Below are 14,679 nucleotides of genomic sequence, written 5' to 3' on the forward strand. Positions count from 1 at the left end.
TAAAAAGAAGGAAACAATAGATCTACTACATGGAGTGTTGGTGTATTTTAAGATTCCCAGAGAAAGACCCAAGGAAAGCCACAAACTGCTGCCTAAACTACATGAAAGGCCATCTTTCCCCACATGAACTTTCCTATTATAATTTTCCTTGGAGGCTCTTCTTCAGGTCTCATTATCATTAAAGGAAATATGGGTGGTGAAACTTGTATTTTGTGATGCCCAGGTTATAGAATTGTTTCCCAAGAAGATTCATCTGACACAAAGCCTCATTTTTAGAGGTTTTAATGGATGCAACCCACTCTGAAAGTCTTTTGACTAAAAAGTAGGTTGTCAAGAATTCTAAATTAATTAATTAATATAAAGCTAGGACTGGGCATCTGTGGCTCTCTAGGTGTTGTTGGATTAAAGCTGCCAGCATCCTTGACCATTTGCCATGCTGGCTGAAGCTGATAGGAGTTACAGTCCACAGGTTCACTAACCATGATATAAAGAATTTCTTCCTTGGCTTCTAACACCAAAAACCAATGTTTTTGGTGAAGCACACAGTCTCCTGTATTACACTGATTAGGATAGGGTGAGAAGTTGCAAATGAAGATGAGAACCACTTTCTTGACCAATCAAGGTGCATCCAAAATCTGATGCAGAGCTATTGCTTTTGCTTCCTTTTGTTAACTGCATTGGCATATGTGCAATTATGGTTCTATACACATGATCTGCCTTGGTGGATCAAGATACGTAATTTAGGAACAGAGAGTAAAGATTCAAACATCAAAACTATGGGTTCATAGAATCATAGTTGTAGCCAACATTATTCATATTCAGAATGAGATTACTCATGTCTATTAATTTCAGTGGGTCTACTCTGAGTATGATTCACACACACACATTCTGACATGTATTTCTGACTAGGAGAGTCAAGATCCATTATGCACAGTAGAGTTGGAAAAGCAGTTTTTTGATACAGCTTTGAGGGCTTCTGTTCAAAGATAATAATAAAAAAAATAGAATATCACACTGGGAATGTGCAATCTTTTGAAGGTGTTTAAATCAGCTCCTTAAGATGAGTGAGAGGGAACTAATTTGTAACATTTGCATACTGCAAGATTTGCATTCCAGTACATAGTTACCAGATTCTGTTAAACAAGGACTATTTATGAAGTAAATTGCTCTTTAAGGATTTCAGAGATGGCAGGATATAATTTGAAGATGCCTTAAGCAAATGTATTGCCTTCGTTTCACCTTTTGCAAGTGATGCAAAATGCTGCTAAATATCAAACTCTTCGGCTTTCGAAATTCGTTTGCTGAGATTTGCAGGAGAGGACCAACTTCTGTGTCTGTTGGGAAGGACATACAACAGGGCCTTCTTGGTTGTGGGGCCTGCTCTATGCTTTCCTTTCCTAGAGGAGCCTGCTAGAGTTCTTCCCTGTAGATTTTTAAGAGTCAGGTGAAAACTTCTAGTTCAAACCAGCAGTTGGCATGTGATTTGAATTTTTTAAAAAAACTTTTCTCTTCTATATTTATTGATTAATGTTATTTTACTATGTCTTATGAGTTATTGTGAATGGCTTTGAAAATTTCTGGATTGGAGGGTGGTTTAAAAAAATTGACACCATTTGACTTTTTTATTGCTTTATTGTATTTTGTATTTTTTTAACAAAACAAAACAAAACCCTAGCTATGTCTCCTCAGGAGGAGTCTTCTCCAGTAACATGTCTGAAAATTTATTAGACAAATAAATAATAAGCATATCAGTGGGATTTTAGAATGCTTTTTTCAGACTTCTCAAGCTTAAAAGGCATATAAAGAAATAATTTCCATTGATATTAGTAGAAGAGCATGTCCTTGCTTGGGATCACAGGCTATAAAGTTTCAGGATCATTGTCCAACACCTTGATCTTAAATGCATGTGTTGGATTAAGTCCTACTGATATTAATATAATTTAGTGCCAGATAAGTTGCATGCAAGAACTGTGAATTGCAGAGGGTTGATTGGACCTTGGTGACATTAAGAGCAGAAACAATGTATGAAAATCAACACACTTCCCTATGCAGAACCCAGGAATCTGCTCATATAAAGTCAAGAAGGGCGCTTCACATAATATAAATAAGGCTCATAGTGAAATCAAACAGAGCTTATTTTACCCTTGCTGAAAAATTGGCCTCCAATAGCAAATCTGTGGTTTGTAAAGTACATTTAAAAAGGAATGCTTATGCTGAAACAGGTATTTTTTCAGATTCTACTGGCATTTTGTCAAATAATTATATACAAATAGTCAGATCAGGAGTTTAACACAGACCTACAAAGCTATGATCCTTTATATCTCTACTCGCTGTATGAAGTATGAATGAATGCTTTACTAAAGGATTATTAAAATGTTCACCAATGAATATCTTGCAAATCCAAGGTAGATTAGTCTTTCCAGACTTGAATATATCTATCTTGTACATATAATTAGCTACTTGTCTGTCAACCACTGTAAATACATATTTGAGTATAAATGATTTTGACATTGGATACATTCAGACTGAATTCATCGTGTAACCTTCAAATGATTTCAACACAAAATTTAAGCATGGAAAGCAATTGCTTTAGTATCTATTGTAAAACCTATGAAAGAGCAATTTGATACATGACTACTCAGAAGTAAGCCCCACTGAGTTCAGTAAAACTTACTCCCATGTTAGTGTATGTAGGCTTGCAGCCTTAATGTAGTTAATAAAACTGTATCTTTGGCGGGGGCGGGGGGGGGGAAGAGACTGGGTTAGTATTGTATTTGTATAGTAGAAATATATCAGGCTTGGTACATTGCCTCACTTTTTTATTCTTTGCATATTTGCAAAATTATTTCCAGCAGTTGTGTGTTTCTGGGGAAGAAAGCAAGGTTTAATAGTTATCTACATACAATGTGTACCAACTTTTCTAATGTTTTCATTTTAACAGTGTGCTGGAGAAACAAATTTATGCTGATAAACATCAATAACATATTCTTTTAACAGATTGCTTAGAATGAAAATAAAGCCCAAAGCAATGGCTATTCCTTGTGTCATAGTAAGTATAAGGATTTCATTTTTGTAAAATCTTGCCTAATAAAATTAAAATATTGCAAATAAATTTATTTCTAGTGCAGTTTAATGAACCATTATAAAGAACACTTTGAGTATGACGTTTAAGCGATATAAAGAAGGCAAGCATCTCTGTTTATACTGGCTCCATTAACAGATCCAATAGAAATATGTGGATTTTGACCTTAACCTTCCATATATGGTAGGTGTCTATCCCATGATTTTTTATTTTTTTGCCAGCGCTAAGCAAATAGAGACCCTTGGTGTATCAGCTTAAGACTGTTAGGCACAACTTTTTTGCTTGGTGGAAAGTTTTATTGATATTCTTCAGAATGTGTATCAGCTGGACATTGCAGCCAGAAGGTATTTTCTATTTATGAGAGTTGTTTTCAATCACAAAGTTTGTTAATGGAAGGTAAGGCTATACTCAATATATGATAACAGAGTCTGAAACAAAATTATGAATGTGAATCGGAAACCAGCTAGGGCATTTGAACTTGTATAAGTAAGTTATGTGTACAATTCACAGTGTTTATCTTGTGAGAAAATTATTTGTATTGTGGAGGAGGCTGTGCTTATTTATAAATGTATATCTTATGGTGAGATTGGTTTAAATAGCTCAGGATAACTCTGTTATTGTGGGTGGGGGGCAGTGCTTCTCTGGTGATGTGTAGTTCGATTTTTTGAAGAATGGTAATTGTATTAAAATATCATTCTTTTAAAAAGACGATCAGTTACCAAAAATATTCCCACTAGATTCTTTCCTAGCTTGAGTTTTTATGTTTACAAAGAACAGATAAAAACACAATTAATGTAAAAAGACACTGTGCACCACCAAGTATGAATAAGGATGAGGTGCAATTGCTCTAAAAATGAAATCCAAGTCGAAGTGTGTTTAAATGATTCATTTTGCCCACCATCATTTGTATCTGCACATTATGAACTGTTGAAAGGTTTGTGGTTATCGTGTCAGATTGCTTGATGTTGGCACAGGGCAGGGTTTAGTGTAGGTTAAATATTTCTGAACTGACTTTTTATGTGGATATTTTTGCCCCTTTCCTTACGCAGCAGAGGACGAATCTGCTACGCGCGCCCAAGTCAAGTTCAGACGTGAATGTTGCGTGATATTATTATTATTATTATTTTTGTAAAGAGTGGACTCGATCGTCCCCTTCCTTATGGAGCTTCTCCCGGCTGGATCCCGCGTTTTGTCGTCCGCTTCGGGCTTCTCGTAAGAAGCCTCACTTAAAAGAAACTGCCCCGTTCAGAGGGGCTTAAATCCGCCGCCCCCCCCCCCCCAATATCCCCCAAGGCTCTCGGCTGAGGAAAGCTAATTATGCTCTCTCTTGCTCGGAAGGTGGAGAACTGGCTTTCCCGTGCCTCTTCTCCGAAGCTATAAATGGTTTGGTGGTGATGGTGCCTCAGAAGCAGCAGCAGAGAGAGAGAGAGAATGAGTGAGTGAGAGCAATCTCGCGCGCTTCTTGACAGGGCGCGCTCGGGCCGCATTCTTCCCCCACAGCTGTTTATTCGCATACCGCGGGATCCTTCATTTGCATACCCAAACTGCTCGCCAGCAAAGGTTTGCCTCTGAGGCAAGCCAGCCCAGGGCTCTCTCGGTTCGATTGTGTTAGCATTTATTTATTTTTTAAGGACAAGAGAATAGCTGTGGTTTGCATTACAAATAAACAAAAGGGGGAGAAGGAAAGAGAAAGAGAGAGAGAGAGAGAGAGAGAAGCCTCGAGGCAGACCTACAAGACTGGGCAAAAAAATAAAATATAAAACCACCTATATGGAGAGGGGGAAGAGATGAAGATTGGGCTGCTGCCGCTCCTTTGTCTGCTCAGCCTCCCCACAGATAATATCTTCGGCCGCCTTCGCTGAGGAGCCGAGCGGGAGAGAGAGAGCGCGCGCGCCGCGGCTTCTTCCCGAAGCGGCGTTTGAGCGGGAATTTCGGAGCGGCGGCGGCGTCCTCCTCAGAGCTGGGTGCTGCCGCTGCCGGAGACGGGCCCCTCGGTGCCACTTCCGACTTTAAGCCTTCCTGGGAAAGCCCTCGGTGGCTGTTTTCAATTTCTTCGCCGAAGACACAGCGCCCTCCCTCAGCTCCGCTCCCCACAGCCACCCCACCTCTCTCTCTCTCTCTCTCTCTCTCTCACACACACACACTCGCTTGGCAGGCACAGCTTGCGGCGGCGGCGGCGGCAGCAGCAGCAAGAACAGCAACAGAAGTCAGTCAGTCCAGTCAGCCTCTCGCTCGCTCCTCAGCCACCCTCTGCTCTCAACTCGGATTTTTTTCCCTCCAGATTGAGCTGCGCTTCTGGTCGAGGGGGAACTTAAAAAATAAAATAAAAAGTAAAAACTTTTTTTTTTTAAGCCCAAACTAGGCTATAGAGAGAGAGAGCTTTTCACCTAGGAATTTAAAAAAAACAACAACAACCAAAACAAAACTATGTGAGCAACGGTTGGTTGGGCTTTAAGTTAAGCGCCAGCGCGAAGGCAGCCCATAATACTTGGTGGATGCAGCAAAGCCGTTCACTGTAAGTACGAACCCGGCTGTTTCAAAAAGTGCATGGATTTGACAACAGCTGCCCCATCTTGCAAAACAGGGAGAGAGGACACTTTTTTGTTTTTGTTTTTGCTTTCAGACGAAAAGCACCTTCGTCCGTGGCCTGTTTGCAAAACAAGTTTGTACTTTTCCAAGAATCTCAGTAATCTTCCACGCCTGGATCTCCTGCACGTTTTTCTTTTTGTCTGTCTGTCTGTCTCTCTCTCTCTCTGTCTATCTCTCCCCCCCCCCCGCAACTCCCACCTCCAATTAATATCTAATATACGTCACTTTTTGCAGTTAATTGTGTTTCCCGGTTCGCTTCGTAGCCTCCCCACAAATCAGATGCTACATGGCTCTCAGCTCTTTATTTGTGTTCAACTTGCGTTTTGTGCCTTGTGTTTGGGTTTTCTAAAGTGTTCGAGGGTCACTGAAAATAAAGAACACAATGCTGAGTGATTATATATATATTCATATATTCTATGAATTTTTATAGACCTGGCTAAAAGGCACAAGAATTCAGAAGAAAAGAGAAAGGGGCACATATGGCAGAGACTGACAGCTCTTGCCGAAGCAGGAAATCCTGCTTAATATGTTTAAATGCTGGCAAAGCTCTGCTGAACCTTAAAGGAGGGCTTTATCAAAATGGCAAAATAAACAGCTCCCTGACAATATTATATATGACGTTAGGTACTGCTGGAAACTCAACACTTCGAATTAGGAAACGACCTCTTTAAAGCCCAGGCATACTTTACATCATGTTTATGAATCTCCTTACGAAATTTATAAGAATGTTTTTCTTGAAGCTGTTTTATGAACGTCAAAATATTCTTAAAAAAAATCCAAAAAAACAACAACCAGCCATCAAATTATATAAAATTACCCTCGAGCCCAAATTTTAGGTGCACTTTAATGGGGAGCGGGAGTGCAGAAGTCACTTTTAAAGCCGATAATAAATGTAAGTTTATCTTTTAATGAAAGGAAAGTCCAGATGGTCAGCTTTAGGATAATTTTTTTAGATCATCAGAATGGGGTGTGTGTGTGTGTGTGTGTGTGTGACTGTTTTGTTTTGTTTTTTGTCTCTCTTCCCCCTCCCCTTCATGCATACTTTCTGGAATCTGCATTTTAAGGTTTCTTGGAGGTTTCTTTCTACTAGCCTCAAGAGAATTATGGATTTCATAAATGCATGATGCTGCGTGTGTATAAAATACATATTAATGGAATTTTGGCATTACCTGAGGTTCAGCTTTGTTGCTTAATGACCTATCTTTAGCTTTAGGAAGCTGAAAACCCAGCACAGTGACAGATTTCTTTTTTAAAAAAACAAGCCATTGTTTCAGTTGTGGTGGTCGCAGCAGGGGTTAACACAGATCCAAATGAGAGGGAACAAATGAGTGGGGTTTTGTTGAATGTTTAATAGTAACTAAAAAGTTGTTACACAAAGTGCAACATATGATGTAGTGCTGGGCATGTTTACTTGGAAGTAAGTACCATTGTGTACAAAATAAGAGACTTTAAGATTGCAACTTCAAAGTTACATTTATGTTGTTTCAGAAGCATTGTCACAATGACATATGTCTTCTGTTTTTAAATTTCAGTGATATGTCAAAATTTCAGATGTATTTAGGGAGATTATCATTATAATATTCTGTTTGGGGGATTGATGCACTAATTTAATCTAGTTTTAATAATATGGTTACAGTTTTAAAGCACATGGTTTAAAAAAGTGCATTTAAATACTTTAGCATTTGGAGGTAGCCCTTATTGAAGATTGGCAGGGTTTTGTAAAATACTGAAGTTAAGAATTGTGGTTTTCTTCATTTTTTAAATTTCCATTTCTATCAATGTTTTATGTTAAAGATGTTAACTTTGCGGAAAAAAATGCAGTTTCAGATATAAAAAAATATGATTAGAAAGTTCCCATTGTCTTTACGATTTCTGGTTTAGATCACAACTGTGGTTGAAAGTAAGTTACTAACTCACATGTGAGCTATATTTGTTTGAATAAGCATAGCATTTTTTACTTTGATTTTTTTCTTTCAGCTGGAAGAAATGTTCTAAATTATAGTCATTTTATAAGAATTGCTTCTAGCAAGTGAAAAAAAGTCTGGAAAACCAATAATTTAGACAAGTACCTACATTTTATTTGTTCTATGGTGCTGAGATTTAGAATCCCTTCCCATTTACAGTTTACTTTTCACAGAACATTATTAACTTTTTGGCTTCATACATGATTTTCTGTCAGATGCTTTTGATTTGTAATTTACCAAAGTATAATAAACAGTGCAAAAGTCATGAATTTTCTTCTGCATCTTGAGCTCTGTGGTAGGGAAAATGTGATAAAATGTGTACCTTAAGTCTTGTTTGATGATCTCTCAAAGCAAGTTTGCCTTCTGGAAATAATTTCTGGGGTTGAAGAGCATGGTATTAACAGATTTAATGTGGCTATTCAGTGGATTGGTGGAGTACTATGTGAGGTTTAACAAAATGAGAGCGACAAATTGAACATCAACAAAACCTACATCTGTGAAGAATTATAAATTTAATTAGAAAAAACCCAAAATTAAAAGATCTCATTAACTAATCAGAATTAGACGTTACTGCTTTAAGATACTTAAATGTCATTTTGGTGTTATTTAAGATGCTAGTAGCTTTGCTATCACAATCCTTTCTTTTTCATTTTAGAAATACTAAGAGGCAATGTTAGTCAAACATCTTTTAGCCTTTTAAAGCCACCTCCTAAGTAGTAATCATGTGATTATTCATAAGGAGCAGTAAGTTTTATTTAAAATATTGTTGGCCTGATTTCCCTGTGCATGGCATTTGCTCATTGTAGCAATTCTCCTTCCCATTTTTAAAGTATTCTTTCTTGAGTAAATTTTAATTATTGCTGTAATCTTCCTACTTGTGTAATAATTAATGAGCCATAGAAGACCATATACTTTGTTGGTTAAGGCTGTATTAGATGACAGTAGATGCAGACATATTATTGTAGCAGTAACGGTGAAACGCTATTCATACATACCGTATGTTGCTTTCCAAAAACTGGGCATCCTAAGTGCAGTTACTCACTGCACTGTAATTTCGCATCCTGCATAAAAAACTGAAAGCATGTAAAGTGTAGCATTTTGTAAATTGTAACTAATTTCACCAACATCTGTGTCTAATTGTTGTCTGCATTTGCATTCTTGAGAGTAGATTTATTTTTCCTGTACCACTATGTGGATTCACTTGACCAATCTAAGTAAGGATTAGTAGTTTTAAAGTTATTTTGATTAAAGAATCATTTTTAAATACCATAACACACAACACATGGTTTAAATAATCCTTAATAGGAAAAGGACTGTAACTGAAGTATGACGAATGAAAATGAAGGTCTTGGATATGAACTCTCATAGCTTATAGAATCTTAAAAAGATATGCTAATATCTGCAGCATATGAGATATATACACACTAGTAGTTATTTAATAACAGAGGTAATAGAATATTTCATTATCTATTTTCAGAACAATTTTTGTTCATTGTCTGTAATTGACCAATTATATTCTATAACATCAGCAAAATAATATACAAAACATTAATACATATCACTAGAAGTTCAATTAAAATTATTATATTTAAATGGCCCTCCATATTGTTAATAAGAGATAACTGTTAAGTATGCATCGTTCCCTCCTATAATTTATTAAAGGTGTACAGAAGTACAAGGAGAGAACATATCCTAAAGCCATTCTACCGCAGTGTCTAGGGTTAAGAGTAAAAAGTTTCCATCTTACACTTGAGTCCTTTGTATTTTCCTTTTTAAAAAATGTCTTAGCTGTTGCAAATACACATTTCATACTCCAGTTTGATTTGGTTTGCTATGGTCTATTAAAAAGCACACTATGCAGCATTTTAAATACCTTTGGTGGGGGGAGAGTTACAATTTTCCTATCTGTGTTAGTACATGCTTTCTGCTATTGTGTGTAACATTATATGTTGTCTGGCTGCTTATACGAGTGGTGTACTCCTGCTAAAGTAGTAATTCTGTCTGTGATTAAAAATAACAAAAACTAGAGGCACACAAGTGAGATTTTCCTGGATGACTTTTATGGCACTTAAAATGCCTCATCTTGCTTGTCTTTGTTCTGTGATCATGTAAGAGATGTCAGTTCAGGTTGGGTGGAATTCTGAATTCAGACATTTAGACAATGTATGTCCTTGCTGGGGAAGTTTTGTTTGTGCTTTCAAGCCAGCAGCCAGTCTTCACCTGGGCTTTATCACCTGCTGGCAGTTGTTAGTGGCTTTTTTGGCGTGTGTGTGTATGTGTGTGTATGTGTGTGTGTTTGTGTGTGTGTGTGGAAACTGGTATCAAAGGCTATTCATTTAAACACAACCTTACACATTTTTTAATAACATGCAACAGCACTGCACTAAACCAGTGAGGGTCTAGATTTCAAACATTATTGAATCTCTCGCCCACCCTAGTCCAAAGAGTGTACATTCACAGAGAATGCAAAAGAGCAATTCATGACCACGGAGTTCATTTTAGAAATATATTTTTGCGTACTGCTCGTATTCATTCATTCTGAAGTGTATGCTCTTCCTTTTTAGTTTAACTTGATTGTGGGGAGAGGTGCAGATAAGAGGAAGGGGAATTTCTGGCCTAGATAAACATAAACATTCAGGAACTTTCAGTCAAATTATAGGAGCATAGCATTGCATTTGACTTTAAATCCTTCAGGGTTGGTTTGCAGTCTTCAAAGTTGGCTGGAAACTGGACTTGCAAACTTAAATGACGGAGTGGAAGGAGGAGGGAGGGATGAAAACTAACATGATAAGGATAAGAGACTGTCAAGAGTTAAAGGAGTGGGAGGGTGATGTGTTTCAGCCAGTGATAACAAAAACTGAAAGATCTTCAGAGGATGCTGGGGGAGAGCATTAGGGAGCTTCTTCCCTTTGCTAGATATATTTTCTCTGTTAATAGCTACCTTACCCAGGCACCTCTTCCTAAACTACCTTAGCAAGACTGCTTTGCATGTTGATTGGGGGAGGGGAAATTCAGTGTGCAGCTGTCATAGGCCAGTGATGAATCACTATCCCGTCATTTGGCTGCCTTCCCCATGACATGGGCAAGGGGGGTGGGATAGACCTGCTGGAGGAAACAACAGTTGAGGCTTCAATTTAAAGACAATATGTCTTTCACTGCAGCAGTAACCCCCTCCTTCTCTTTTGGTTAAAAGACAGCATTACCATCCCCAGGAAGATTTCTTTGTTTAGTTAGATTAAGACCTGACATGAACGTAGAATAACAGAGGCTTCTATTTGTGTCCCTGGTTTGCAGGTGCAAAAATCCCAAACCAGTTCAGATGTTGCTGTTTCATCCATTTGCAGGTAAGGATAAGATCAAAGTGGCCTTTCTGTAGGGGGAAAAAGTACTTAGAATGAAGTTATTTTACTCCATGTGAAAGACATATGAATGATATTTGATTGTTGTTCATTTTAAACTGGAGAATATTGTTTCACTGCTTTGGGAAGTAATTGAAATATGTACTTTTAAATAAAGGTTCTACTCAGCACTAAAATGTTTTATAATTCATGTATACACTTCTGTGTATTTTAAAATTGTTTGGATTTGCTCATGAAAGTAACACCAGTAGTCTAGCATTTAAAAGGACTCCAACTGGTAATTTTTAAATGGAGCATTATTAGTGAGAAAATTTGTAGTGTGAAAGCAATATAACTGTGGAAAGTAAAATACATATTTATGTTAGAAAATGTGCAATGGAATTCTGTGCACGCTTCCTTGGCAGTAAATTCCACTGAGTTGAGTGGGGTTTACTCTTAAGGAGGTGCACAGCTTCAAGTATACTGTGCAAACTTTTCCTGATAATATTTAATCCAAAAATATTACGAAAGCAAAATATGTTAGCATATTGTAAACTTTGGGCTTAATGCAAACTGATACTTCATTACATAGAAATGAATCAAGTATTCCAAAACTTTCTTCATGCCGAAGGGCCCTTATTCTAGAGTACATGATTTGAACATTGCCCCTTAACTATATTATGCAGATCTTCTATTCAGTATAAATCTAATGGAAGTTGAGTATTATAAAAGCTATTATGATCAGGAATCGTAAGCACAGTTAAGATACAAGTGAGGCAATATATTCTATAAAATATTGACAATTTGCACTGATTCTGTTCTTGTTTCACTTTAAGTGACAGTTCAAGTACTGCAAAGTGCTAAGGCATACTAATGCCTGTATGGATTCACTGTATATTGGCCTTATCCCTTTTCAATTGGGCACGCTTTATGTAATCCACAAAGCAAACAAGAGAGCAGACATAATAATGTTTTAATGCTGCATTTGTTTCAACGGAAACAGAAGAACAATTAAGTAGTTTGCCAGAGTAAACACATACATCAGGAATATCTCATTCCTTGTCAGTTGAGCGTAGGTTCAACTATTGCTTCAAGTGTTTTATTTGGTTTGGAGGCCCATTAAATCGTAATTGGGTGGTAAATTATATGCAAGCGAACAGTGTGACTGTATTGCACTTGGGATGTGCTTTTCAATGCATTTTAATTTTTGTCTCTAATTTTGTGCTTTATAAAAATGTGTAGACAAGCAGGTATAAATGTATTTTAAATCTGTTAAGGATTGTGTATTATACAGAGCCATTATGAAATGAGTGTATGAAACGACTCAAAAATGTAAGGCAAACTAAGGAAGTAATAATGTATATGAAATAGTAAAATCAATGGTAGGACATGGGTTGTACTTCCACAGTCAGATCTGAAAGCAGTAGTCAATTTTTCTACTCACTTTTTTTTTTAGGTCTATGGAAATGCAGGATCTAGCCAGCCCTCATAGTCGACTAAGTGGTAGTAGTGAATCTCCCAATGGTCCAAAACTTGATAATTCTCACATAAATAATAATTCCATGACACCCAATGGCACAGAAGGTGAGTTGTTGGTGGGGTTTTTTGTCATATGATGGGTTTACTTTAGACCTCAGTTTTCACTGAGATGGTAAATGTGTGTCTGGACTATGCCACTTCGGACTAAAGGTGGGGGCTTTCATGACAGAATAATCCTTCATACAACAACTGTCTTATGCACATAGACAAAACAGCATGTCAGGGAAAGTATCCTTCAGCTTCCTGTCAGCTAGCTTTCTATCTGGTGGATTTCACTATTATTTTGGATGGAGGAGCTCCCATCTGGAAACTGAACTGGTAGAGCCTTTACACACTAGTTTACCACCTCAGATAGCTAGGCCTTACCTTTCTATTAGATATGAAATACTGTATAACTAGATAACATTCCAAGGGTTATTCATGGGCACTTACTGAAGTTTGACTATAGCAATGACAGTGATGAGAAACATCTGTCAAATGAGTTATTCATTTATCTACCATTCCCATGCCCTTTACCCAAAACATTTTTTTGGTCTGAGTTCTAACTGAAGACTATTTGGGTTATCAGATTATACGTTTAGCCTCCATTCCCTCTAAATCTAATGGAGCTGCATTGTATTTTGTCAGATAGACCATTTTTGTCCCCTTTCTCTAAATTAAAATAATGCAAATTTGTATCTTTAGGATTGCAACCTTAGTCAATATTAATGACTGACCACTGCCTTTTGGATAAAGACATCTGATTGAGGATGTAGTCATAGCATACTTACCTGTGAATAAAGATCTTTAAACACAGAGACTTGATTCCAGACATGCAGAGGGCTGTGCTGTTTATCTTTTTTTGTGTGCACATACACCACTGACTTCTGATTTTAAAATTGGAATGTAAGCATACTGTTTTATCTTAACAAAATCCAGAAAACTTTTCCTGTTGATAAACACACTTACATCGAAGTTAAGTTTTAATGTGATGGCTCCAAGTAAAGAGGAAAATGGTGCACTGGTAAGGAGAAAAATAACTCCTTTAATAGGACCAACCAATATGTTATGAAATTGTGATTTCCCCAAGTCTTTATCAGGCAAGGTATCCCCCAGAGCAAGGGATAGTGGGTGCATGAGGAAATGAGGAAAAATAAAAAGGGGTACAAAAATTAGTCTGGATGTTGAATCAAGGTTATATTTTAGAGATTGTAGACTGCAGGAACACAGCCTGAAGCACTGCCCTTTAATTAATGAGTTAACAATTTTAAAAAGAAATGGAAAACTTCTGTACATTTTTGTACATATTCTTTTGGGACATGTGTGGAAAAGGTACTAGCTTTTTCATTTTCTTTGCAATTTTCCTTTAGGTGACATGACTCTGCTCAGCACTGCAGACTGGTTGTTAAATACTAATACACAGACCACTGCAGGTTTGTGTAGTAACGGTGAATGCACAGTTATTAGCATGCGTTTTAAGGTTTGCAAAATATTAAAAGGTTCTGACTGATTGTATCTAATCAAAACTGGAAATGCTGTGGTTTGCCCTCAATGATAAATAAGCAAAGTCATAACCCTTTATATGATTTCCATAGGTAAACTCTCTTGAACACTACAGCTTCCAATTTGGCATGCATGGGGTTAGGGTATAAATATAGTTTTCAAGCAAAATGTTAGCACAAAAGCCAATTTCTAAATCGGTTGCTGTGAGGCGGGATAGGACTTTGCTTCACAATTACTTATATAGTAACTAAGGAATACACGAGAGCTGTTTTATCTCCTTAAAATGAATTTGATGTTTTGTGTGTTGGGATGTATTAATTACCCTTGTCCCTATTTGTTTTCCTTTTGTTTATCTGTTGGGGGTAGAGGATAATAATGGTCTAGGGCAGACAGTTGGATAGTAATAGTAACTTGGAGGCAGGCAAGAGAGTATAAACTATTAAAAGGAAATCTTACTTTAAATAAAAGTATTTTGAAAAATCATAGGATTGATGGAGATGCTGTTAGTGTTTGGTTTCCACGTGCTTCTCTTGAAATTAATGTACATAATGTGTAATCTGCTTGTTTGCTGCATGTGAGATAGAAAGATGTCACTGAATAGTCAGGTGGTCAACGTCTGATGGTAGAATGGATCAGTTTCTAATGTGAACTCTGATGTTACTCCTATGGCAATCTTAATCCTGTT

At 37.2% G+C, this 14,679-nt stretch overlaps 1 protein-coding gene and 1 long non-coding RNA gene across 22 annotated transcripts in view; one reads left to right on the forward strand and one right to left on the reverse strand.

Moving 5' to 3' along the window:
- Positions 1-1,635: 1,635 nt before the first annotated feature.
- LOC310849056 lies at positions 1,636-4,987 on the reverse strand. Its single transcript, XR_014566759.1, has 3 exons — positions 4,849-4,987; positions 2,811-2,865; positions 1,636-1,713 (listed from the first exon to the last, which is right to left on the reverse strand). It is a non-coding gene; the product is annotated as an uncharacterized lncRNA (long non-coding RNA).
- The window catches only part of EYA1 (EYA transcriptional coactivator and phosphatase 1), a 92,321-nt gene continuing 80,931 nt past the window's right edge, over positions 3,290-14,679 (forward strand). For 2 of the 21 annotated variants that reach the window (XM_083748774.1, XM_083748776.1), the window contains exons 1-4: positions 4,365-5,597; positions 10,930-10,979; positions 12,430-12,557; positions 13,862-13,924. In XM_083748774.1, coding sequence (XP_083604900.1) covers positions 12,434-12,557; positions 13,862-13,924 — 187 coding nt within the window. In that variant the 5' untranslated portion in view covers positions 4,365-5,597; positions 10,930-10,979; positions 12,430-12,433. Of the gene's footprint in view, positions 3,479-3,919; positions 4,295-4,364; positions 5,598-5,705; positions 5,745-6,092; positions 7,089-10,929; positions 10,980-12,429; positions 12,558-13,861; positions 13,925-14,679 lie in introns of those variants that run through there. The other 19 variants (XM_083748791.1, XM_083748773.1, XM_083748783.1 and 16 more) reach the window with 19 other exon arrangements.

The sequence above is a fragment of the Podarcis gaigeae genome, assembly GCF_964106915.1.
Source record: "Podarcis gaigeae genome assembly, chromosome: 7".
In the NCBI taxonomy this organism is placed as follows: Eukaryota; Metazoa; Chordata; class Lepidosauria; order Squamata; family Lacertidae; genus Podarcis; species Podarcis gaigeae.